Source organism: Mobula hypostoma, chromosome 3, assembly GCF_963921235.1.
Source record: "Mobula hypostoma chromosome 3, sMobHyp1.1, whole genome shotgun sequence".
Classification (NCBI taxonomy): domain Eukaryota; kingdom Metazoa; phylum Chordata; class Chondrichthyes; order Myliobatiformes; family Myliobatidae; genus Mobula; species Mobula hypostoma.
The window spans coordinates 81,650,981-81,678,980 of NC_086099.1; the positions used below are offsets into that span (position 1 = coordinate 81,650,981).

Here is a 28,000-nt window from a genome sequence, read left to right on the forward strand (position 1 = left end):
CAATCTCTTTAATTATAGTAGGGTATCTTTCCTGTTGTACTCAAGTCCTTTTGCAATAAAGGCCAAATAATTTGCCCTTCTGATTGCTGCACCTGTGTTAGCTTTCAGTGATTTATGTTTAAATCCTTTTGAAAAGCAACATTTCCAAAATTTCCACTATTTAAAAATACAAGCTCAGCTGTAGGGACATGTGTCATCAGCAAACCTGGAAATGCTGCATTTGCTCCACTCAGCCAAAATATCGATAAAGACTGTGAATAGCTGGGACACAGACAGTAATTCCTCTGGTGCCCTACGAGTCACAGCCTGCCGATGTTTATCCTTACTGTTTTGTTTTCTGTCTGTTGACCAACTCATTCCTCCAGCATTTTGTGTGTATTACTCTCATCCCTTGAATGTGTTTTATCCCCATTTCTTAGACTTGTTCACCAGTGTCCACACCCGTGACTGTTAAACACCATCTATAAATTTGCCAATGATACAACTGTTGTTGGCAGAATTTCAGATGGTGACGAGGAGGTGTACAGGAGTGAGACAGATCAGCTGGTTGAGTGGTGTCACAGCAGCAACCTTGCACTCAACATCAGTGAGATCAAGGAATTAATTGGGGACTTCAGAAAAGCTGAGTCAAGGGAACACACACAGTCCTCATTAAGGGATCAGACCCGGAAAGGGTGAGCAGTTTCAAGTTCCTGGGTGTAAACAGCTGGGGCCCAACATACTGATGCAATTTCAAAGAAGTTACTTCAGCGACTATATTTAATTAGGAGTTTGAGGAGAATTGAGGCAAAGACGCTCGCAAATTTCTACTGGTGTACTGTGGAGAGTATTCTAACTAGTTGGCTCACCGTCTGGTATGGAGGGGCCACTGCACAGGATCAGGGGGAAAGAAACTGCAGAAGGTTGCCAGCTCCATCATGCTAGCCTCCCCAGCATCCACAACACCTTCAAAAGGCAATGCCTCAGAAAGGCAGCATCCATCATTAAAGGCCCCCATCACCGAGGACATGCCCTCTTCTCATTGCTGCCATCAAGGAGGAGGTGGAGGAGGTACAGGAGCCTGAAACACACTCCCAACATTTCAGGAACAGCTTCTTCCCCTCTGCTATCAGACTTCTGAATGGACAATGAACCCAGGAACACTTTCTCGGTATTTTACTTTTGCTCTCTTTTTGCACTATTTAATTTTTAAAAATATACTTCCTGTAATTTATAGTTTTTATTACTATGTATTGCAATGCCCTGCTGCTGGAAAACAACAAGTTTCACGACACGTGCCGGTGATTTTAAACCTGATTCTGATTCCGGAGTAGGGAGCTTATCTGTGGTCTCTGAACAACGTGAATGCGCCACATCCATGTTCCAACACTGTGCATAGAACTGCCCCAGAATGCAGGTCCTACATGGCGCGGGCAGCGCACAAAACTATCCATAGTGCACGGCAGTGCGTGCAGCAATCCCAGATGAGAGAGCAGTTCACGGGTCTGTACCATACTGCATTGTCAGTACATATAATTACCTCAGAACGTGTTATCGATATACAGTAAGTGGGGCAGTTCGTGGAACTACTTCCGGGCGTAGTGCCAGTTGATGTGGAACTGCATTTCAGGATCTCCGGGCCGGTTTGGACTGCAAATCCGGCTTTGGTTCGGATTCTCCACGTCATGGTTAGTGGTGCAGCCAGTGCGCTTGCGCTCAGCTGGGACCGGAGGGTGTGGTTGCGCTCCCTGTATTGCCGCGGTGGCCCGGCACTGGGTGCTTGTTCGGAGCCTGACTGTGGCAAAAAAAAAACAATTTTTTTGACCAATTGCCTGGACGGCTTGATTAATTCACCAGCGGTTGGTTTTCAAAATCTCCTGAAGTCTAGTTGTTTCCCTTCGGTACTGGGTGCAAGTTACCAAATTATTGGGGAAAAAAATTAAGAAAGTGGCTTTAAATCGTAAGATGCTAGAAATACTCGACAGGTTGAGGGGCTTCGTAGAGAACACAGGAGGCTATTCAGGCCAGCTCCCAGCAGGTTAAGCTTACCATAATCTTGTCACTAATAATTAGCCGTGAAAGTTGTTTTGTGGCAGCTGGTACAGTACAGGCATAAGAAATTACTTTAAGTTACAATATTAAAAAAAATACAAAGAGGAATCGTGAGATGAGTGTTCAGGGGTTAATGGACAGTTCAGAAATCTGAGGGCAGAGTGGAAGAAGTTGTTTCTAAAATGCTGAGTGTGGGCCTTCACGCTCCTGTACCTCCTCCCTGAAGGTAGTGATGAGAAGGGGCATATCCTGGATGGTGAGGGTCCTTAATGATGGATGCTGCCTTCCTGAGGCACCGTCCTTTGAAGATAACCTCAGTGGTGGGACATCTTGTGCCCATGATGGAGCTGGCTGATTCTACAACCCCTAAAGCCTTTTACACTCCCGTGTATTTTGTGCCTCCATACCAGATGGTGATGCGGCAGACAGAATGCTGTCCGCTGTACAGCTGTAGAAATTTGCTAGTCTTTGGTGACATATCAAAGACTCTTACATTCTTACTGGGCTCTCTTTATTTCCATCTACCATCTGGACAACCGATCAAGTTAATGAGCAAGTGAACTAGTATAATATTTTGCAATAATCAAAATAAAGATTGATGCATGCACAAAGACGTGTGGAAGAAGCTATAGTATCTTAGACATAAAATAACTTTTTTGCATTATTTTTCAGTTATGACAATCTATAAGTGTTATTGTGATGTGATACAAAATTAGGGCTTCATGTCTGGAAACCCTTATGAGCACTGCATTGTTTTTAAAAGTAAAATTACACTTCAACACAGAATTTCAGGTCAGCTATTAAGGAATGTCATGTGCTGCTGACCTTGGTGAATCTGCCCTATGATGTGGATTTCCTAGTTCTTGATTTTTGAATGATAGTCTGGTGCCTTCTCAGAGATGGGATGTAGTATCCAGCGATGGTGATTATTACTCAGTTACTGACTAAGATTGTTTAGTCATAGTTAATAACTGGCATAAAAATATTAGTTATAGCTCATTCAACAACATTTTTACTGTTTTGTTCAGTGTGATTAAATTCCCTTCACTATGCTGATCCTGTGTTGCTTGCAAATCTGAGGTCTGTAAAACCCTTCCTGTTAGTGATTAAGCAATTTTGGATCTTCATAATTTATTGGTATAACTGCATACTCAATTTATGCCAAGAATTCTTCTTGTTTCTTAATTAATGTTGTGGTGCCGAATACAGCAAATCATCTGCTTATTCCTGGACTTGTGATCAATAATACAGAATAATAACAGGAAGCATAGAGGGTTTCACCATCATTATTAATACCTCACTTGCCTCTCCTACTGTGCTTTGAGCATTTTATTGTAGAATTAGCCTGTATGTTTAATGCAGCTGAAGGGCGTATTAGCCTTTATATGCTTTCGGAATTCTATTCAATTGGAAATGGAGCCTGGAACTGTCCCAGAATGAATAAAAGTTTCTGTGTGGATTACTTTTCATATTCAACAAATTGTATAACTATGGAATTATTATGATCCCTTCTAAAATAAGTTTTGTGTTATTTAATGACATAGGATGCCAGCTGGTGGTATAGTAGCTTCAGCACCGGACTTTGAGGCAAATGGTCCCAGGTTCAAATCCAGCCGGCCCCTTGCATGGTTTCCATCTGTGCTGGGTTAGCAACTCAGCCTCATAAAAAGGACGGACAAATGCTAAGGAAATGGCAAAAAAAAAAATGCTGCCTGATGCACCACAAGCTGCGAAAAAGAACAATAACAATGACAAAAGATGGGTCAATAAGTATTTCAGAAACAATCCCTAATCTGTTGCTGTACTATTTCTTAATTATTCTTGTACAGAACTAGTTCATACTATGGTAGTTCAAATACGTAGTGGCTTTTGAGTAGGAGTCATTGCTAATGAGTTGAAGAAGGATAAGGTGGGGTATTCAGATTTATTTTATTGGTGATTTCATTATCATAGCGTGCAGGTATTTTTGGTATCGTTTTCTATTTCATTGTGGTGGATAATTAAAATTATTCGCATTGACATAAATTTGCCTATAATATATTTCATACATAGATACATAGAATAGTACAGCACAGTACAGGCCCTTCGGCCCACATTGTTGTGCGGACCCTCAAACCCTGCCTCCCATTTAACCCCCCCCACTTTAAATTCCTCCATAGACCTGTCTAGTATATTTCCCTTTGTGGTATTCATTTCAGATATCTAATTTCTATAAAAGTTGCCCTGTCTGTAGCTGGGAACAACTAAATGAGTAATTCCAATTCAAATTTTGAAGTAAGTTTATTAACAAAGTACATATACGTCACCATATACAACCCTGAGATTCATTTTCTTCTGGGCATAGTCAAAAATCCATAAAAGAATAATAACCGTAATAGAATCAATGAAAGAATGCACGAATTTGGGCATTCAACCAGTGTGCAAAAGACAACTAACTGTGGAAATACGAAAAGAAAGAAGTACTACTAATAATAAGTAATAAATATTGAGAACATGAGATGAAGAGTCCTTGAAAGTGAGTCCATAGGCCGAGGGAACATTTGAATGATGGGGCAAGTGAAGTTATTCCCTTTGTTTCAAGAGCCTGATGGTTGAGATAACTATTCTTGAACCTGGTAGTGTGATTCTTGAGGCTCCTGTACCTTCTTCCTGATGGCAACAGCAAGAAGCATGACCTGGATGATGAGGATTCCTGACAATGAATCCTGCTTTCCTGTGACATGTTTTGTGTAGGTGTGCTCAGTGGTGGGGAGAGCTTTACACGTAATGGACTGGGCTGAATCCACTACTTTTTGTAGGATTTTCCATTCAAGGGTATTGGTGTTTCCATACCAGGCTGTGATGCAGCCAGTCAATATAATCTCCACCACCCATCTATAGAAGTTGGTTAAAGTTTTAGGTGCCATGCCGAATTTTCGCAAACTCCTAAAGAGTGGAGTTATCTTCAACATTTCAAAGTGTGAGATTGTTTCTGTTTATATTGGAAAAAAGCATTAGTTTGAAATAGTGGCTTTTACTGACTGAAAATCATCTGAAGCAGTCATTAACTGAGCAACTGATTCCATGGTTGATGCTTTGCAGAAGCTCTACAGTGATTTACTATTCTCAGCTCCTTGGATAGGCATCAGTTGAGTTTGTCTATGCCTTTACAGAGGCTCATACCAAGGGTTTGGGGGAACAGCAAATGAACCTTTTCAGAGTATAAATACTTTGATGTAAACAAACATAAACACCTCTTTTGGAGCATTATTTAGATATTTACCCATTATAAGCTGACGTACAGTTTCCAACATTTTGTTTAAAATTACCATGTTACTAAAGCCGAGGCTCTATAATGCATTGGTCAGACCGCAGTTGGAATATGGTGAGCAGGTTTTGGCCCCTTATTTAAGAAAGGATGTGCTGGCATTGCAGAGTTTCCAGAGAAAGTACTCGGGAATGGTCCCAGGAATGAAAGAGTTGACGTATGAGGAATGTTTGATGGCTCCAAGCCTGTACTCGCTGGAGTTTAGAAGAATGAGGGGTTATCTCATTGAAACCTATAGAATATTGAAAGGCCGAACAGCGTGGACATGGAGAGGATGTTTCCTATAATGGGGGAGTCTAGGACCAGAGGGCACAGTCTCAGAAAATAAGGATGTCCCTTTAGAACGGAGATGAGGAGAATTTGTTTCACCAGAGGATGGTGCACCTGTGGAATCCATTGCCCCAGATGGCTGTGGAGGCCAAATCATTGGGTATATATAAAGTGGAGGTTAATAGGTTCTTTATTATTAAGGGTGTCAAGGTATTGGGGAGAAGGTAGAAGAATGGGGTTGAGAGGAATAATCAATCAGCCATCATTGAACAACCGAGTACTCAGTGGGTTGAATGGCCTAATTCTGCTCCTATGTCTTATAATCTTATGGTCTTTTGGGTATTTTTACTAACTTGGAATTAACAAAGTATAAATAATCTTTCTGATAAGGGGTGGTATGACTAAATATAAATTTGTCCTTGAAGGCTGAAGTGTTTTCCTGTGGTTTTTGGTCTGCAAGATGGTGTAGAATAATGTCGTCACTACTTTGTTGCCAAGGTTGCAGAGCTTGTCAAAATCCTTTTGCAAACATTTTGTCAAAAATAATGTTTAGATTGTTGTTATAGAGAATCAACAATTTTACATTGGCAATTAAGCTAAGTATTGGCAAACATCAGAAACAGTATTTCAAAGATAATTATTTGTCATTGACAAAGCTGTACAATGTCCAGTGGTACCTGAGATAATATAAAACAAGAGGAGAAAAGAGGCTGCTGAACTTGAACTTCCCTGGCTCCCTGGAAGTAGAGCTGTTGTGGTTATGTGCTAATCCTAGAATATGAATGATTGAGGGAAGTATTGAAAATAATAATGTTTGTTAAACATTCCAACCATCAAAGTGTTCGTGGCATATTAGCTCACCATGATTCAGTCCAGCTAAACCCCAAATCATAGAATTATAGAATAGTCACAGCATATAGGAGAGGGAAGAGGAAAGGGCAGGCAGAGCAGGGTTCCCCTGTGGCCATTCCCCTCAACAACAAGTATACCGCATTGGATACTGTTGGGGGGGGGGGTATGACTTACCTGGGACTAGCTGCAGTAGCCGGATCTCTGGCACTGAGTCTGGTTCTGCAGTGCAGAAGGGAGGGGGAAAAAGAAGAGAGTGGTAGTGATTGGGGACTTGATAGTTAGAGGTGCAGATAGAAGGTTCTGTGGTTGTGACAGAGAATCCAGGATGGTTTGTTGCCTCCCAGGTGCCAGGGTCAAGGATATCTCTGATCGATTGCATGACATTCTGAAGTGGGAGGGTGACCAGCCAGATGTCGTGGTGCACATCGGTACCAATGCCATAGCAAGGAAGAGTGAGGAGGTCCTGGACAGTGAGTATAGAGAGCTTGGTAGGAAGTTGAAAAGCAGGACCTCAAGGGTGGTAATCTCAGGATTGCTACCTGTGCTAGGTGCCAGTGAGGGTAGGAATAGGATGCTCTGGAGGAGGAACAAGTGGCTGTGGAACTGGTGTAGGGGGCAGAGTTTCAGATTTCAGGATCATTGGGACCTCTTCTGAGGCAGGTGGGACCTGTACAAGAGAGACAGGTTACACTTGAACCACAGGGGGACCAATATCCTTTCAGGGAGGTTTGTTAGTGCTATTGGGGGGGCTTTAAACTAGATTTGCAGGGGGATGGGAACCAGAGTGCCAGAGCTGACAGTGTGGCTGGGGTGAAAATAAATGATGTTGAAAGTTTAAGCAAATCAGCTGATAGAAAGGTTGTGAGTGGTGGTAAAAATCTTCTGAGGTGTATATATTTCAATGCTAGGAGTATTGCGGGGAAGGCGGATGAGTTGAGGGCGTGGATTGACACGTGGAATTATGATGTTGCAGCAATTAGTGAAACTTGGCTACAGGAGGGGCAGGACTGGCAGCTTAATATTCCAGGGTTCCGATGTTTCAGATGTGATCGAGGCAGAGGAATGAAAGCGGGGGGAGTAGCATTGCTTGTTAGGGAAAATATTACAGCAGTGCTCAGGCAGGACAGATTAGAGTGCTTGTCTACTGAGTCTTTATGGGTGGAGCTGAGAAACAGGAAAGGTATGGCCACATTAGTGGGATTGTATTACAGACCACCCAATAGTCAACGAGACTTGGAAGAGCAAATCTGCAGAGAGATAGCAGGCAACTGCAGGAAACATAAAGTTGTGGTGGTAGGGGATTTTAATTTTCCATACATTGATTGGGACTCCCATACTGTTAGGGGTCTAAATTGTTTAGAGTTTGTAAAATGTGTTCAGGAAAGTTTTCTAAATCAGTATATAGAGGGACCAACTAGAGGGGATGCAATATTGGATCTCCTGTTAGAAAACGAATTAGGGCAAGTGACGGAAGTCTGTGCAGGGGAACACTTTGGTTCCAGTGATCATAACACCTTTAGTTTCAATTTGATCATGGACAAGGATAGATCTGGTCCTAGGGTTGAGGTTCTGAACTGGAAGAAGGCCAAATTTGAAGAAATGAGAAAGAATCTAAAAAGCGTGGACTGGGACAGATTGTTCTCTGGCAAAGATGTGATTGGTAGGTGGGAAGCCTTGAAAGGGGAAATTTTGAGAGTGCAGAGTTTGTATGTTCCTGTCAGGATTAAAGGCAAATTGAATAGGAATAAGGAACCTTGGTTCTCAAGGGATATTGCAACTCTGATAAAGAAGAAGAGGGAGTTGTATGAAATGTATAGGAAACAAGGGGTAAATCAGGTGCTTGAGGAGTATAAGAAGTGCAAAAAATACTTAAGAAAGAAATCAGGAGGGCTAAAAGAAGACATGAGGTTGCCTTGGCAGTCAAAGTAGGGATAATCCAAAGAGCTTTTACAAGTATATTAAGAGCAAAAGGATTGTAAGGGATAAAATTGGTCCTCTTGAAGATCAGAGTGGTCGGCTTTGTGCGGAACCAAAGGAAGTGGGGGAGATCTTAAATAGGTTTTTTGCGTCTGTATTTACTAAGGAAGCTGGCATGAAATCTATGGAATTGAGGGAATCAAGTAGTGAGACCATGGAAACTGTACAGATTGAAAAGGAGGAGGTGCTTGCTGTCTTGAGGAAAATTAAAGTGGATAAATCCCCGGGACCTGACAGAGTGTTCCCTCGGACCTTGAAGGAGACTAGTGTTGAAATTGCGGGGGCCCTGGCAGAAATATTTAAAATGTCGCTGTCTACGGGTGAAGTGCCGGAGGATTGGAGAGTGGCTCATGTTGTTCCGTTGTTTAAAAAAGGATCGAAAAGTAATCCGGGAAATTATAGGCCGGTGAGTTTAACGTCAGTAGTAGGTAAGTTATTGGAGGGAGTACTAAGAGACAGAATCTACAAGCATTTGGATAGACAGGGGCTTATTAGGGAGAGTCAACATGGCTTTGTGCATGGTAGGTCATGTTTGACCAATCTGTTGGAGTTTTTCGAGGAGGTTACCAGGAAAGTGGATGAAGGGAAGGCAGTGGATGTTGTCTACATGGACTTCAGTAAGGCCTTTGACAAGGTCCCGCATGGGAGGTTAGTTAGGAAAATTCAGTCGCTAGGTATACATGGAGAGATGGTAAATTGGATTAGACATTGGCTCGACGGAAGAAGCCAGAGAGTGGTGGTAGAGAATTGTTTCTCTGAGTGGAGGCCTGTGACTAGTGGTGTGCCACAGGGATCAGTGCTGGGTCCATTGTTATTTGTCATCTATATCAATGATCTGGATGATAATGTAGTAAATTGGATCAGCAAGTTTGCTGATGATACAAAGATTGGAGGTGTAGTAGACAGTGAGGAAGGTTTTCAGAGCCTGCAGAGGGACTTGGACCAGCTGGAAAAATGGGCTGAAAAATGGCAGATGGAGTTTTAATACTGACAAGTGTGAGGTATTGCACGTTGGAAGGACAAACCAACGTAGAACATACAGGGTTAATGGTAAGGCACTGAGGAGTACAGTGGAACACAGGGATCTGGGAATACAGATACAAAATTCCCTAAAAGTGTCGTCACAGGTCGATAGGGTCATAAAGAGAGCTTTTGGTACATTGGCCTTTATTAATCGAAGTATTGAGTATAAGAGCTGGAATGTTATGATGAGGTTGTATAAGGCATTGGTGAGGCCGAATCTGGAGTATTGTGTTCAGTTTTGGTCACCAAATTACAGGAAGGATATAAATAAGGTTGAAAGAGTGCAGAGAAGGTTTACAAGGATGTTGCCGGGACTTGAGAAACTCAGTTACAGAGAAAGGTTGAATAGGTTAGGACTTTATTCCCTGGAGCGTAGAAGAATGAGGGGAGATTTGATAGAGGTATATAAAATTATGATGGGTATAGATAGAGTGAATGCAAGCAGGCTTTTTCCACTGAGGCAAGGGGAGAAAAAAACCAGAGGACATGGGTTAAGGGTGAGGGGGGAAAAGTTTAAAGGGAACATTAGGGGGGGCTTCTTCACAGAGAGAGTGGTGGGAGTATGGAATGAGCTGCCAGACGAGGTGGTAAATGCGGGTTCTTTTTTAACATTTAAGAATAAATTGGACAGATACATGGATGGGAGGTGTATGAAGGGATATGGTCCGTGTGCAGGTCAGTGGGACTAGGCAGAAAATGGTTCGGCACAGCCAAGAAGGGCCAAAGGGCCTGTTTCTGTGCTGTAGTTTCTATGGTTCTATGGTTCTATAAGGCCTATTGTGATTGCACCAATTCTCTGCCAGAGCAATTCATAAATTCCACTTCTCTGTTCTTCTCCATAACCTTACAAATTTTCCTTTACTGTTTATTTGTGCTTTTCACCCTTGAAGTCCCAATGAAAGCTGCCTCTAGCCACCCATCAGCAGACAGTCCTTTCCACTTCCCAACTCCATACTTCCTAAAAAAAAAGCTTTTCCTCATGTCACTCTAAATTCTCTTGCTCTTTTATACCTGTGACCTCTAGTCCACAACCCTCTACAAAAGGAAATGCCTTCTCAGTACCCACTCCATCCAGTCCCTTCATCATTTTAAAAACTTCCATAAAATCTCTGATCACCCTTCTCTTCACGAAATAAAACAGCCCCTCTAATCTACTTATCCCAGGAATTATCCTCATAAATTCTTTCTGAACCATGTCCTATGTTTCACATTCTTATTATGAGGAGACAACTCAAGCCAAAACTTTAGTTCAGGGCAGACCAATATTTCATTAACATTCAACATGATTTTCCTGTTCCCCTGTTTCAGCTGATAACATCCATACTTGTTCATCCATGTCAGAAGGTCCACTACTTCTGTGTTCCTTTGGACAAATATCCTACATCCTATACAGTTATTCTATTCTTCCTACCAGAATGCATCACCTTCCATTTCTCTGCATTAAACTTCGTCTGCTGCACATCTGTTCGTTCCACCAACTTGTTTATATCCTGCTGTAGCTTATCACTATTCTTTTCACAGTTTGCAATAGTGCCAAGTTGTATGTCATCGGCAAATTTAGAAATTGTGGTTGATACGTTCAGTTCTAAGTCATTAATACAGATCAAGAAAATGAATGGCCCTAACTTTAATTTCTAGCAAATGCATTACTCACTTTCCCTCAGTTTGAAAAGGAACTGTTCACCACGACCCTGTATTGCCTGTTACTTCGACAACTTAGTATCCATGCTACCAATGTCCATTTTAGGGCCTATGATTCAATTTTACTTGAGAAGCCTGTTATGTGGCACCATATCAAAAGCACGCAGACCACATCAACTATATTAACCTCATCAACTCTTTTTGTTATATGAAATTAGTTAAACATGATTTACTCTTGATAAATCTGTGCTAGCTTGCCATAATTAATCTATTCTCCTCCATGCAACTATAAATTCTGCACTGAATCACTATTTCTGAAGCTTTCCCACCACTGAAGTTAATCTGACTGATCTGTAGTTGCTAGGTTTATTCTTGCTCACTTCTTGAACAAGAAAGTAGAACTTACTACTCTCCTGGTTACAAAGAGTATTAAAACATTGCAATTCCCTCCCATATTTCCCACAAAATCCTAGCATGCATCCCATACTCTCCTGGTAATTTACTCATCCATATCAAATTTAACTATCTATTTCCATAGTATCAATGTTTAACACATCAAAGAACTCGAGTATATGCTCCCTGTCTATTAATTTGAAAGCATTTTCCTCCCTGCTGAAGAGACAGTACTCATTTAACACCTTAATAGTGCCCTTACATTCCATGTGTATGTTCCCATTCTATCCTTAATAAGTTCCTCTTCTCCCTGCACTACCCGTTTACTATTTATATGCCACTTGGATTCTCATTGTTTAGCAAGTGATCTTTTCTCATATCCTCTCTTAGCCTCTCTTATTTTTGTTTTAACTTGCCCTCAACTTCTTCTGTAATCAGCCTAATTCTTGTTGGTATTTACAATCCAACAGCTGCATAAGCAATTCTTTTATTGCTTTATCTTCCTCTATTTATACTTTATACTATATTGTCACCAAACAATTGAGACTAGAACGTACAATCATCACAGTGATATTTGATTCTGCACTTCCCACTCTCTGGATTACAAATATTAAATATTAAAAATATTAAAATAGTAAACATTAGTAAATATTAAGAATTTAAATTATAAGTCATAAGTATAAAATAGAAAAATGGAAAGTAAGGTAGTGCAAAAAACCGAGAGGCAGGTCCGGATATTTGGAGGGTACGGCCCAGATCCAGGTCAGGTTCTGTTCAGCAGTCTTATCACAGTTCGAAAGAAGCTGTTCCCAAATCTGGCCGTATGAGTCTTCAGGCTCCTGAGCCTTCTCCCGGAGGGAAGAGGGACGAAAAGTGTGTTGGCTGGGTAGGTCGTGTCCTTGATTATCCTGGCAGCTGTTTGGTCATCCAGAGATGTTATTTATTGGTTGGTGTCTTAGTTGTACGTAAACCATCTCTTCATGAAAGGTAGCCAATTGTTATGCTACAGCTTTGTCTGCCAACTTTTGTTTGCCATTTGCCATTTTCATCCCATTGAAATTGGCCTTCCTCCAATTAACAGCTATTATATTTATAATGATATTATAGCAGAAAAGTCCATGAGCAGATGTAGATTCGAATTTATGCTAACAGCATTATGGTTACAATTGTAATGTGCTAGAAAGACACTATGAAGATCCAACTGTTCCCTGTGGCATAAGGGAACCAGGGCTAGACCAGGATACAATAGGAAGCAATAAGCAAAGGGAGAAATAATGGAAGAAAAATCATTTTATATATAAATATACATGCAGGATTTCAATTTCATTTCCCTTTCTCCACCACATCCACCTCCCTTACTCAAGAGACTTCCTTATTGGAACATTATTCTTAGATTTCATTTATCTTCTAACAACATTTGCCTTCATCCTTCTCTTATCCAGGGATGTTGCCTTTTTTCCCTCAAGCTTGGATTTCCAAGAACTTCATATCCAGTTGACTAGAAACTCCAGTGCACCCAACTGCAGGCCTCTTAGCTCAACACCCCATTTTAAAGATGATCTTCTTCCAACAGTGCCCAATAACTTGAGACCATGGTGCAAGTTGCCCTGCGGCAATATTTTGGCTAATGATGTTGTCACATATATCACTGACTCAGAAGCTTTGGAAGTTTTGTTTGGGTCTCACAATACTTTGTCAATTTTTCGATTGTCTAGTTTTGAGCTGGAATTGTTTGGCAGTGTGATTCACTTTGGGTGAAATCGATCTTCAGATGGGCAAAGAAGCAGCACTATAAGATACAATATTTAGGTAATAACACATATTGGTAGTGCTATAGTAAATGTGGATCTGGAGGTCAAAATATCGGCATTTTTAAACTCAAACAAGAGAAAATCTGCAGACACTGGAAGTCCAAGCAACACGCACACAATGCTGGAGGAACTCAGTGAGTCAGGTGGCATTTATGGAAAAGAGTACAGTCGATATTTTGGGCTGAGACCCTTCATCAGGACGAAGTAAATCAGTAATCCCAGTAAACTACTTATTGGTATTTAAATTCAGTCTACCTTTCAGATTTGTTGTGTGATTTGTAGTGTAACATGGATCAACTACCAAAAGATGTTAAATTGTTATTAAAGGAAATAATTCCTTCAGCTATTCTTTTGATAAATGCTGTTAAGGTATTTGTTCTGGAGCTAAAAATATTGCCACGTATACGTAATATTTCTGATCGATCAATGCAATTTAAAACATTTGAAATCTTCCTGTTGCAGGTCTATCACTTTGCAGTAAAGATATTGACTATGTATTCTCTCAAATTTGAAAAGAACAATTATATTCACTGAATTGTTCAAAGGCAATTTTATTGCTTTACAGGCTCTTTAGATAGGATGGAGCTGCTGATTCTACTGGAGGTCGTTTGAAAAAATACATTCTCTGTAACCTTTGAGGCTGACTATCAGTGAATTATCATTTGGGTTGAGTTTTACCCTTTTGCTATAATTGCTGACCTCCTTCAGGTATGCAGGTGGAAGGAAATTTTCATGGGATGTAAATGTAGCCAAGGGCTCCCCCCCCCCCGGATCATAGATTGGTTACCAGACTAGAGGTCATTTGGCCCATTATAGCCATGGCAGCACTTTACCAGAGCAACTCTAGTGCTTTCTCTGCACCTTAGCAAACTTCTTTCCAATTTACCACCATCTCCCTTTGACTCCATCCCAATTTATTCCAACGTTCCATCAGGTCATGATTGATCACGATTATTCAACGTATAACCATCTTGTCTCCAAATTTATTTTGGTAAACAAAATAAAGCCAGATTTAGATTCAAGAGCAAAACTCTGGCATTTGCAAATGAGGTCCAAATTTCTTTTGACTAAACATGAATCATTGCTTGTCTCATGAAAGGGCCAGCTTTTATTTGAATGTTCTGTTGCCAGTAATAAGGTCTCTAATCAATAGTAACCATTTCTAACCATTTAGTTCCCCTTAATGATTTCACTTTTTAAAGTTCTAAATTACAAGAAGTACGACCCATGTTATATAATCACTCCTCATAATTTAATACTGTAAGACCTTATATCATTCAGGTTAACAAGACCAATATATCCTTTCTAAGGTGCAAAATCCAGAACTGCATTTAATACTAGGTGTTGCTTAACTAGACCTTTGTATTGCAGCAGCTTAACTTCCCCTTATATACAAGTGCTCTGTTGTAAAGGCCTGCATTCCAATTAATCTAAAAGCAAAAACATGTAAATGTTAGAAATCTAAAATAAATCAGAAAATACTGGGGTCATTCAGCAAGTCAGGTTTATTATGAAGAGGAAAATGGACTTAGTGTTTCAGCCTCTCATCAGAATTGGAAAAGTTGATAGATTAATTCCAATTAGACTTTTGGATTAATTTTTCTATATATTTTAAAGATCTACAAACATGACTACTAAATCTGGTTGGACAGATCTTTCCCTTTCCGCATTCTGCCATTTAACCTATTTTTTCATTTTTAGTCCAAATAGATTACACTGAAGTCTGTCTTCCTTTGGCATAATCTACTGATAACCATCTGTGATGTTGTACTGTCATCTACACTGCTTCCAATGTCTCATTTATTTATGCCACTACTTCAGCAATTTAAAAATATGGCAAATAATTGTAAACACAATGTAAGGCCGTACATCGTCCAGTAACCTAATCATCCCAGTAACTTAATTATCTCCTCCAGAAACTCAGTCTTCTCAGGTTAGAGATCTATTCTGTCTCTGATCAGGTGAATATTTTCATGGTTGGTCTCTTTGGTTTTAGCTGATTGATCCATGATATTCACTTCTCATCTTATTTAACTAGCAAGTAGAATGTGAAATTTTCCAATTTAAAGGGATGGAATCTGTATCAAGAGAACTTTGGATGATTATACCAAAGGTATCTTTAACTTCCTCATCTATTTCTTTGAAACCATGGGAGGAAATCACCTGGCCCAGGGCATGTGCCATTCTTGTTATTTTTAACTTGGTGAAATTTGAGATCTATTCAACATATTATTTCTTTAATTATTCATGTCCTGCAAATTTCTTTTCATAATCCTTTTCTGTGTATTTTGCCATTTGTTTTATTACCTTATACTTTTTTTGTTTCCTTCTTCATAGCAGAAGACAAAAATTTGTTAAATAATCATACAACGTAGAATTATAGAATTATGCATGACAAAAATGGGCCTTTATGACCCACCTTGTTCATGCTAATCCCATTTGACTGAATTAAGCTCATATCCCTCTCTACCCTTCCTATCTAGGTTCCTACCCAAATGCTTTCTAAACGTTGTAACTGTAAGAGCCTCTACCACCTCTTCTGGCAGTTCAGTCCAGATAGGCTTCCCCTTCTGATTTCCTTTAAATTTCTTTCATCTCACCTTATACCCTGGACTCCCCTGTTCTTAGAAAAATGCAATCTACCCTATCCTTGCCCCACATATTTTATAAACCCTGTAGATTACCACTCAGCTTCCAGTACCTCCTGATAACTACAGCCCTCTATTCCATGCAACATTCTGGTAAATCGCTTCTGTACTTTCTCTATTGTTGCTACATCCTTTCTAATGATCAGAATTGTACATGATATTCCAAACGCGGGCTAACCAATGCTTTGCTCAACTGCAACATGGCATTCCAAGTTTTATACTCAATGACTCATCCCATGCCAAATGTCTTCTTCAATACCAAATCCAGCTTTTACTGAGCTATGAATTTGCACCCCAAAGTCCTTGTGTGTATCATCGCTCCCGCCATTTATTCTATTTGTTCTACTAGAATTTAACTTCCCAAAGTGCATTACCTCAATCTTATCTGGATTAAGTTCCATCTGTCACTCTTCCACCACCTTTCCAGCTGATCTATATTCTGCTGTATCCTTCAACAATCCTTCTCACTATCTACAACTCCACCAATTTCCCTATTGCCTGCAAACTTACCAGTTGGACCTCCTACATTCTCACTCAAGTCATTTATATATACTAAATACAACAAAGTCCCCACCATCAATCCCCACAGCACACCACTTGTTACAGATATCCAGTCAGCAAAACACCCATCCACCATTGCCTTCTGCCTCCTATCGCCAAGCTAATTCTGAAGCAAGTTTGCAAAGCTGTACTCTAACCTTCTGGACAAGCCTACCATACCCTTGTTGAAAGCCTTGAAGAGGTCAATATAAGCCACATCTATCTTTTTTCCTTCATCAAGTATCATAAGTTAGTCGGTTCCCGATTGGTCAGGGTGGCAACAGTTATGCGGAGAAGGCAGGAGAATGGGGTTGACAAGGCTGATAGATCAGCCATAATGGAATAGTGAAGCAGACTCAATGGGCCGAATGGCCTAGTTCTGCATCTATGTCTTATGGTCAACCAAAAATCTAGTATTTTAAATAATTAGTAACAGAAGTCTAAATACTGGTACCTTATAAGGGGTGACTTTAAACGTATGTATGCATTGGCTTTGTATTTCAGATTCCCCCATATTTTTGAATGGTGTCAATTGATTTAAGAGAGGAAACTTAAATATGTCAATCATGAAATTATTTTCATGAGAAAACAGACAAATATAAAATATATAGAAGAAATATTGCAATATAATATTAGAGGAAAAGAAACTAGATCTTTAAAATCTAATCATAACATAATTGTGAAGTCAGTGCAGAGTGATGAAAAAGAAACTATGCTTGACAAATTGATTGAAGATTTTTGAAGTTGTAACCAGCAAAATAGGTAAGGGGGAAACAATGGATGTAGCACAGTTGGATTTTCAAAATGCATTTGTTTTGGCTTTGTACTGGAAATTGTTATAGAAGATTAAAACTCATGGGACTGAGAATAATAGCATGGATTAAGGATTAATTAACATTCTGAAAAGTAAATTATTTTGGCATTGGCAGGTGCTAATTAATGAGGTAGAAAATGGATCAATGTCTGGGCATCTGCTGTTTACAGTCTAAATCAATGATATTTGCATTGATAAGGAGAATTGATTGTAATGCATCCAGAAGTAGGTAGGAAAGAAAGCTCTGAGCCTGGAAAGGAATAGGGGAAAGTTAAATGAATGTGCAAGAATGTGACAGGGATAATACAGTGTGGAGAAATATTACCTACATTAATGGAAAAATAAAGAGCAGCAACGTATTTTTGAGTAGTATAAAATCTTACGTCCGGATATCCTTTTACATCAGTCACTTGAAGTTATTTTGGATGCAGAAACCACTTGGAAAGAGTTTCTTGGCACTTCACTGAAGCTTAAAAATACAGAAATTGCTTCAAAGGTACCAAATTTTAATAAAATCGCACTTGGAATACAATGTACAATGCTGGTATCTTTGCCTTCTAAAGGACGACATTTCCTTTAGAAGTCGTCCACTGAAGGTTCACTGGAAGGTTCGTCCAGGATAGATTTTTATCCTATAAGGAAGAATAGGACAGATTTGTGTTCTCTACAGATTAAAAGAACAGAAGGTGACAGCAGCATACAGAAGTCTCAAGGGATTTGGCAAAATAGTGGTTGAGGAGTCTGAAGCAGATTTTTCCAAACCTTTCTTTATGGCATAACTCTTCCACATTTGCCAGCTTTCCAGAAATCCTACTACTCTATATTTTATGTTTTAATATTTTAAACTATCATCTGTCTGACTCCAAACAGGACAATCTTCCTTTCTCCTCACTACAAATCTTAACCACCTAGACCTCTATTTCTCAATCCACCATTACACAATTCCTGATATCTACTCTCTGGAAATATTGAGTGTACCCTGAGAGTATATCTGGTACAATTTGGGATTTTTTGATCGAGAAGGTGTAAGTATCTCATGTCAGACTAAGACATGAGATATTTAGGAAGGAGAAGAAAATATTCTCCGTTTCAAGGGCTGCATTGATGTTTGGTTGTTGAGTATGTTTCAAACCCCTTCTGAATTATTGTTTGAATACTTAGCACATCAGGGGATGTGGGGAAAGTGAGGGAAGGAGGAAGTTGGAAGGCAAAGTTGAAATGCAAGATTGGGAGTGATTTTTATTGAATGACAAAGTATTCTCAAATGGCTGAATGAGCCACTTCTGGTTCCATTTATAGTGTTGTTATTGATCAAATAGATGACAGCTGTATTACGAAGAGTGTCAGCAGGGTACTGGAGCCATACAGTACCCCTGCATGTATCACCATATAGTATAATATCTAATCAGCCAAGCTTTGCGAGTATAGATTTTTTTTGCTGTCTTGGTCCTCGATCTAAATTAACTTTATAGCCATGCAGAAATGGTAATGAGACTCTTGTTACAATGGTTGGTCACCTAAATTGATGTTCATTAAATGGAATGTTTTACTGTGTTTGAATAACGAATTATGGATATCCAAGAGCGAATGGAAAGCTGAAATCCCATCAAAGCTCTATTTATGTTTTCACGAACCAGAAGGTTGAAGCTTGAATGAGTTTCAGCAGTCATTTTGAACCCCAGTATTTTTCCATTGTCATTTTGTTGTGTTAGCTGACAACAGGTGGAAAGAGGCTGCTGAATTTTCCATCCATTGGGGGCATAGTGATTTCACACTTGAGAAAAAGGTTGCCCTGAGTTTATCAGGGGACAATCAAGAATTAGTGACTAAAGTTGAATGCATTGGACATAATGAATGAATTGAAAGAGTGACTGCATGTCTTTCCAATTTTAATATCTCTCAACAATTTGCAATTGAAAAATCCCTTTATGAACACTGCATAACTTGAATTCAGTGAAGACTCCTTTAGATCTTTCTCCTAGACCTTTGTCGGTCTCATTTGACAGTATTGAAATGAAGAGCAAATGAACATTATACGAGGAGGACATTTTAAACTAGTACACCTGCGTTTATTTAGTCCTTGGGATAAACACGGTGAAAAATCCAGCTCGCATCCACTGCATCTCCAACATGGCAGGACCAGATATTAACCTGGAAATTAGGCTGAATTTCAACCTTGTGCTAAGGTGATGATTGTAAGATCGGTTTGATAGGTAGAATTGCAGCTGAAATCTCCCAAAAAAGGGAGGTGGAATATTAACAGAGGAGTGTACATGCCCCAAGGTGGCCAGGCTAACTTGAGTACTAGGAAAGTAAAATTAAAATGCTTGTGACATTTCACCATTCCCTGCTCCACACCAGGTGGTGGAAGGGAGCATGTGTTTTACCAAAATAAATCCTACATTGCCCAGTTCTCTTCATTACCATATTATCCATTTCAGGATTAGCATGGAAATTCAAGCAATTTTCCCTTCATCCTGATCCCCCATGATCAGGAGAAAAAAAGATTGCTTTAATGGAAAAATGGGTTTGGAACGTCCCAGCATTTAGCTCAGGTGAAAAATAAGCACATATCATCTGCCTCTGGATGTTTCATTGGTGTGCACTGAAGGCCTTGTTGATACTAAATGCACTTGATTTTCTGTGGCATGATTGCTTAAAAGATGCAACAATTATTGTAGTGTTCTAATATAGTCATTTGAAGAAAACAGGGTAGATTTGTTAGATGGTAGCCTATCTTTCAGTGGATAGTGGAAGCTACCTGTGGTACATTTGAAAGTGCTGCCTGCTTCTATTGTAAAGAACAAAGCCTAAGCTTTGATCACTTTTACTCCTTGCTTTAACCTGACCTTAAAATGTTTCTTTTGTTCCAGTATTTGATTTGCAAAAGGAAGCTGGAGAGTAAGAAGGAGGCTCTGTTGATTCTCTCCAAGGAACTTGATACATGTCAACAAGAACGGGACCAGTACAAACTAATGGCTAACCAGTTACGGGAACGCCATCAATCACTAAAGAAAAAGTACAGGGAATTAATGGTAAGTTTCTACATAAATCTACAAAACCCTGCTCACCGGAGGAATTTTTTGGGAGGACGTAGGACCCCTGTGTCGATCTTATAAGCTGCTTTTTGAAGTGTTTTCCCATTTTTTGCAAACTGAAAAATGCAAATTAGCAGAGAGTATAAAGAGGTGCAAAAATTTAAACATTTTCTCATAAATCAAATAAACCTGTTTAGTACTTGAAATCATACATAGCTTTTTATGCCTGTTATATATAATCTCTAACAGTATATGTGAAATTATTAAATCTTCTACAAACCCACATCATTAGCATCATCACAGATAAATCCTCCCATGTTTTCCTCTCCATGTTTGCTGAACATATAGAGAAGCTTAATGCCTGACAGCTGAAACACAAACATCATTATAATTTCTACCTACGATTGCCTCAGTTAAGAAGCACAGAATTAATAATTATTCACATTCTTCTTACTGTGCTCATTTTTTAAAAAGTGAATAAAGATGAATTGAGGAATATCCTTCAATCCTCTTTTACAGTCAGTAGGTTCATTACGAACTCAGATCAGTTAATCTTCTGAGATCAGTTCTCTGCTTCCGTAGGTAAAATAAGCAGAACTGCAGTGGAATATTTAATCTTATGCCCTGCGTTATATCCTCGACTAATTGTTTTCCTTGATGCATTTTTAATATCCCAGCAGTCTTGAAATTATATTCTATGCAGTATTTTGTTAACTGATCTAACATGCAAGGTATTTTTCAACTCTGTGAGGAGAAGATAATTTGTAATCTTGTCTTACTGAAGGCTTAATGTTTCAGGGTATACATACACCAGCTTTAGCATCATTAGACTTGATTTGCGAATCTCTGGTGGAGTTTGTTATATAAACCAGTTTGCAGCCTAGAGGCTTTGGAGTGATTAACACAGAAGCAATTGCAAGTAAAGCCCATTGTAGCCTATGGTTTTGTACCACCCTGCAAATGACAGACTGCATCATAAATATGGCTTGCCACAATTTATATTTAAAATACAGTACAGAAATGTCCCATCCAAGGCTTTTGCCACATCAGGGTGTAAGAGGTCATTTACAACATCAGTAGACTGGAATCAACTAGGGAGATGTTATAGATCAGAACTTCAAATGTACAATAAATTGGGAGGAACTTGTGGACTATTTGCTTCTTGAACTATAAAGACATTCTGTCTTTATCTTCTGTTTCTTCAATCAAAACGTCAAATGCATCACACAATCTGCTCAAGAAACTCAGCGGATTGAACAACATTTGTGGAGGGAGAGGATTTGTCAGTGTTTGAAGATGAAATCTCAGTCAGAACTCAGGGTTTTTACCCAAAATAGAGTTCCACTCAATCAGCCCCCCCCCCCACAGTAGATTGTTTCGTGCTCCAGATTCCAGCATCTGTAGTCTCTTGTATCTCCATCAAATACATTTCTGAAAAACAATTTTCATTCCAGCTTTGTCATTTTTAAAAAATTAATATTAGTGATAAGTCTTGATTTTTGCCCCAACAATTAAGTTTAGGCTAACTGGTTAAGTTTCTTTCTTTTTAAATCTTTTTATTGAGTAAGTATACAAAAAAGGTAAGCCATATAAACATTAATACAATGTTAAAGTATAATAAAATTCCAAAAGGTATCAATACCAAAAAAAATACTACAAACAATGTAATTTAAACATAAGAAACCAAGATAACATAATAGTATACTAAATTTTATATATATCAATGGAAAAAAAAAGAAAAAAACCCCCCCCAAAAAAAACCCACCGTGCAACTAACTAAAAGCAAAGCAAAGCAATGGGCTAACTTGAAACCAAACAGAGTTAAACTTAAAATCACGTCCTCAATCCCGACCTCCATTAAAAACAGTGAAAAAAAAACAAGAAGGGTAAATATTACATTAAATGAAAATATCGAATAAAAGGTCCCCAAATCTGTTCAAATTTAAATGAAGAATCATAAAGGTTACTTCTAATTTTCTCCAAATTCAAACATAAAATCGTCTGAGAAAACCAAAAAAAGGTAGTTGGAGCATTAAGCTCTTTCCAATGTTGTAAAATACATCTTTTCGCCATTAAAGTAAGAAATGCAATCATTCTACGGGCTGAAGGGGAAAGATTACTAGAAATTTTAGGTAGTCCAAAGATAGCAGTAATAGGGTGAGGAGAGATATCTATATTTAATACCTTAGAAATAATATTGAAAATATCTCTCCAAAAAGTTTCCAAAGTAGGGCAAGACCAAAACATATGAGTTAAAGAGGCTATCTGCCCCGAACATCTATCACAGAAAGGATTAATATGCGAGTAAAAACGCGCTAACTTATCTTTGGACATATGTGCTCTATGAACCACTTTAAATTGAATTAGGGAATGTTTAGCACAAATAGAGGAAGTATTAACTAATTGTAAAATCTACCCCCAATCATCCACAGAAATGGTAAGCCCCAATTCCTGTTCCCAATCTACCCTAATCTTATCAAATGGAGCTTTCCTAAGTTTCATAATAATATTATAAATCATAGCCGATGCACCTTTCTGACATGGATTAAGGTTAATTATCGAATCTAAAATATATGTAGGAGGAAGCATTGGAAAGGAAGAAAGTATAGTACTTAGGAAATTTCTAACTTGTAAATATCTAAAAAAATGTATTCTTGATAAGTTATATTTATTAGATAATTGTTCAAAAGACATAAGGGAACCATCTAAAAATAAATCCAAAAACCGTAAAATACCCTTAGTCTTCCAAGTTTGAAAAGCGCGATCCATAAAAGAGGGAGGAAAAAATATGTTACCTAAAATAGGAATCGCTAACCCGAATTGATTAAGATCAAAAAATTTTCTGTATTGAAACCAAATGCGCAAAGCATATTTAACTATCGGGTTAGAGACCTGCTTAAGGCGTTTCGAATCAAAAGGGAGAGAGGAACCTAAAATAGAGCCAAGTGTATAACCCTGAACAGATTGTAATTCCAATGCTACCCATTTAGGAATAGATAGTATATCCTGGTCAAGTAACCAAAATTTCATATGTCGAATATTAATAGCCCAATAATAGAATCTAAAGTTAGGTAATGCTAAACCTCCATCTCTCTTAGCTTTCTGTAAATGTATTTTACCCAGTCTCGGATTCTTATTCTGCCAAATAAATGAAGAAATTTTAGAGTCAACTTTATCAAAGAAAGATTTTGGAACGAAAATTGGTAATGCCTGAAACACATATAAAAATTTTGGCAAAAAAAACATCTTAACTGCATTAATACGACCAATCAAAGTTAAATATAAGGGAAACCATTTAGATGAAAGTTGAGTAATATGGTCTATTAATGGTAAGAAGTTAGTCTTAAATAAATCTTTGTATTTACAAGTAATTTTAATCCCAAGATATGAAAAATAATTATTAATCAATTTAAATGGAAATTTATAATATAAGGGAAGATGTTTATTAATCGGAAAAAGTTCACTCTTACTAAGATTTAATTTATAACCTGAGAAAAAACCAAATTGTGCTAATAACTCTAAAACAGCAGGAATGGATTTCTCAGGATTAGAAATATATAAAAGTAAATCATCAGCATAGAGTGATAATTTATGGGACTTTAATCCCCGAGTTATCCCAGTAATATTTGAAGATTCTCGAATAGCAATTGCAAGAGGTTCTAATGCAATATCAAATAATAGGGGACTAAGAGGACAGCCTTGTCGAGTACCACGAAAGAGAGGAAAAAAAGGTGAGTTTAAAGAGTTAGTACGAACCGAGGCTACAGGGGAATGATATAACAGTTTAATCCAGGATATAAATTTCAAGCTAAAATTAAACATTTCAAGCACCTTAAATAAATAAGGCCATTCTACTCTATCAAAAGCTTTCTCGGCATCTAAAGAAATAACACACTCAGGAACATTTTGTGAGGGAGTATAAACGATATTTAACAATGTACGAATATTATAAAAAGAGTAACGACCTTTAATAAAACCCGTTTGGTCTTCCGAAATAATAGAAGGAAGTACTTTTTCTAGTCTATTTGCTAATAACTTAGAAAAAACTTTAGAATCAACATTTAATAAAGATATTGGTCTATAAGATGCACATTGAGCAGGGTCTTTATCCTTCTTTAGTATTAGAGAAATTGATGCTCTATTAAAAGATTCAGGAAGTTTACCAAGTTTCAAAGAAGCCTCAAAAACCCTACAGAGCCAAGGAATCAATAAAGAAGCAAAACATTTATAAAATTCAACGGTAAACCCATCCGGGCCAGGAGCTTTCCCCAGATTCATAGAAAAAATAACATTCTTAATCTCATCCATTATAATGGAAGTATCTAATAAAGAAGACATATCCTGTGAAATCTGAGGGAAGTCTAACTTATCTAAAAAATCATTCATATATTTAGAATCTCGAGGAGACTCTGATTGATATAAAGAAGAATAAAAATCACAAAAGGTTTGATTAATCCCCACATGATCCAGTATCAATCGATCATTTTGGTTATAAATCTGATTGATTTGAGATTTAACATAATTAGATTTCAATTGATTAGCCAGCAGCTTGCCAATTTTGTCACTGTGAACATAAAAGTCACTTCTTGTTTTCTTTAATTGGTTTACAATCGAGGACGAGAGTAGTAAACTGTGTTCCATTTGAAGTTCAGTTCGTTGTTTGTATAACTCCTCAGAAGGAGCCATAACATATTTCTTATCAATTTCTTTAATCTTGTCCACAATTGCCATCTCCTCCTGCTTCTGTTTCTTCCTCAAAGCAGCAGAGTACGAAATAATCTGACCCCGAATATAGGCTTTAAAAGTGTCCCAAAGAGTGTTAACCGAAATATCTTCTGTATGGTTAATTGTAAAAAAAAGCTCAATCTGTTCATTCATAAAATTAACAAAGTCCGAGTCCTGAAGCAACAGCGAATTAAAACGCCATTGTCTATTATTTGGTATATTGGCCATAATTTTAATAGAAAGCTTAAGTGGAGCATGATCCGAAATGGTTATAGAATCATAATCACATTTAATCACTGAAGGAATAAGACGAGAATCAATGAAAAAATAATCAATTCTTGAATAGGAGTGATGAACATGTGAAAAGAAGGAAAAATCTTTTTCCTGAGGATGCAGAAAACGCCAAATGTCCGTCGACCCAGAATCAGAAAGGAAAAAATTAATCAAATTTGCAGATTTATTAGGTAAAGTCCGTAAAGGAGCCGAACGGTCCAAAGCTGGAGACAAACAGGTATTAAGATCTCCGCCCCAGATCAATGAAAACTCGTTCAAATTCGGAAACTGATCAAACAATGATTTATAAAATTCCGGACAATCCATATTAGGAGCATAAACATTAACCAAAACTACTTTTTTATTAAATAGTAAACCACTAACCAATAAAAATCTACCATTCGGATCAGAAATAATATCCTGTTGTATAAAAGTAACTGAGGAATCTATAAAAATAGAGACGCCTCGAATCTTAGCATTGGAGTTCGAATGAAATTGTTGTCCCTTGCAGAATTTGAAAAAACGTAGTCTGTCCCCCCTCCGTACATGGGTCTCTTGTAAAAATAAAATTTGTGCTTTAAGTCTCCGGAACACTTTAAAAACTTTTTTCCTTTTAATAGGATGATTAAGACCGTTAGTATTCCAGGAGACAAAATTAATAATAGACTCCATAAATCCTAAAGTCAACCCACAACAAGGAGGATTGACGATAGGCGCGACCCACAAACCCGGAGAGGAAACAGAACATACAAAAGATACCGGGAAAAAGGACGCAAACAGTACTTCAATAATGTATATAGCCCAAAGAAAAACAAACTAAAACGTGAAGCCCCTCCCACCACCCCCTGCCCCAAGACCCCAAGGCAAAATCTAAAGCAGACCCGCCAGAAAGAAGCAAGCGCTAAAACTACCCCCATGACTTCCGGTATACGCTCCCTAAAAAAAAGGTATAAATATGAAAAAGATCAACTAATTGTAACTGGTTAAGTTGAAAGTTCATGACAGGTTCCTAATTTGAATATTTACAATTATTTAATACAGTTTTACCCATTTCCTTGTCCATACCTAGATATTCCAGTAGACCAATCTCCACTTATTTGACCAAATTAGAATTGCCAACTTTTTATTTGAGTTAATGAGAAAAAGTATGGCTTAATTTTCTATGCACAGGACACCTTTAATATCCAACCTTGTCCATTTGATTTTTGAATAAATATGCTCCTAGGATCAAGAAACAAGATATTGATCAAAAAATTCAAGTATATTATTTTGGTTTTGGTGTCAGGCAATTAAAACTAGCTTTAGTCAAAGTGAAATGCAATAAAAATGGGTGGTTGTTTCCATTTGTTTCACATTACTCAGGAAATTCATCCAGGCACTCTCCAAAGTTATTTACCTTCACATGATTAATGCCATTTCAGTATCAGCTTTTCCCACACCCTGATTGTCACTCCCTCGTCCCCTGAACCTTAATCTGCCATGGTGATTTTATCATGGAAAGTCTACTCTTGTCTGGAGATCTCTTTTGTAACTGTTGGCCTTGACTTTAATTATGGTGTCAACTATAATTGTACTCAGTAATTACTGGAACCCATGTGTTCACTCAGTTTGAGTTTACTGATCCGATACTAAATTGCTAATACTCAGTACAATATAGGACCTGCTTTTGTATTCTGTTATCCCTTTCTAAGAGGGAAATTACATTAACAAATTTGTTTATCCCAGTTTTGGTTCCAGTTTGAAAGATGAAAAGCTTTTCTGATAGTCACAACATAGTTTCCTTTTGCTTCTCATACTTAAGAGAAGAGAACTCTCAGGCCAAAGAGAACTGTCACGGAACAAAGTATTTTTATGTGAAATTTGCTTTATAAACACAATAATCGGACACTGGATTTGATATCATTTGTGTAGATGAGACTAGCAAACATTGAAACAGGTCTCAACCCAGGAGGTAAGTTGTGCTTCAACACTCATCCCTACCTGAGGCATCCTAGGAGTACGGTGCATCCACCTGTGTTCATGGTTATTGACCACCTCTCTCTCCCCATTGCTACTGATGCCCTCCTGCTCCCCAATTTTCTGTCCACCAAAACTCCCTCTTCATCCCCAACACCCCAGTCAAACCTCATCACCACAGAACCACAAATGGCATGGAAGAAACTAATTCTGTCCATTGTTGCTCTGCTGGGACTGTTTAAGAATAACCCAACTTCTACCCCTATCACAAAAGTCAAGCAAATATTTTTGTTTATTTCAGACCAGCTCTCTTTTAAACACTACAGGTGGATCTGGCAGTGCCTTCTAATCCCTGGCTACTTGCTATATTTAAAAAAAAAGCTTTTCCCTCATAATACCCCTGGAGTTTTTTTGTTGTTGCCTTGACCCCTTCCAGCATTGGAAACAATTTCTCTATCTGCTCTATTTATACTGTTCAGATTATAAATTCCTTTATCATCCCCTCCTTTCCAAGGAGGATGGTGCCAACTTTTCTGGTATATTTATTTAACTAAAGTCCTGCATCCCTGAATTTATTTTGGTAAATCTGTTCTGTACTGTCTTGAAAGTGTGGCATCCAGTGGCTGAAGAAATGTTTTTTTTAAATGGTTCATCAAAACTTCATTGCTCCGGTATTCATAAGAACATGAGAAATAGAAGCA

At 38.3% G+C, this 28,000-nt stretch overlaps 1 protein-coding gene across 1 annotated transcript in view; it reads left to right on the forward strand.

The window, feature by feature from the left end:
- Positions 1-28,000, forward strand: part of LOC134344100 (coiled-coil domain-containing protein 149-like) — a 106,596-nt gene that overhangs the window by 1,274 nt on the left and 77,322 nt on the right. Inside the window, exon 2 of the mRNA XM_063043357.1 lies at positions 20,181-20,342. Within this exon, the coding sequence (XP_062899427.1) occupies positions 20,181-20,342 (162 nt within the window). The remainder of the gene's footprint in view (positions 1-20,180; positions 20,343-28,000) is intronic.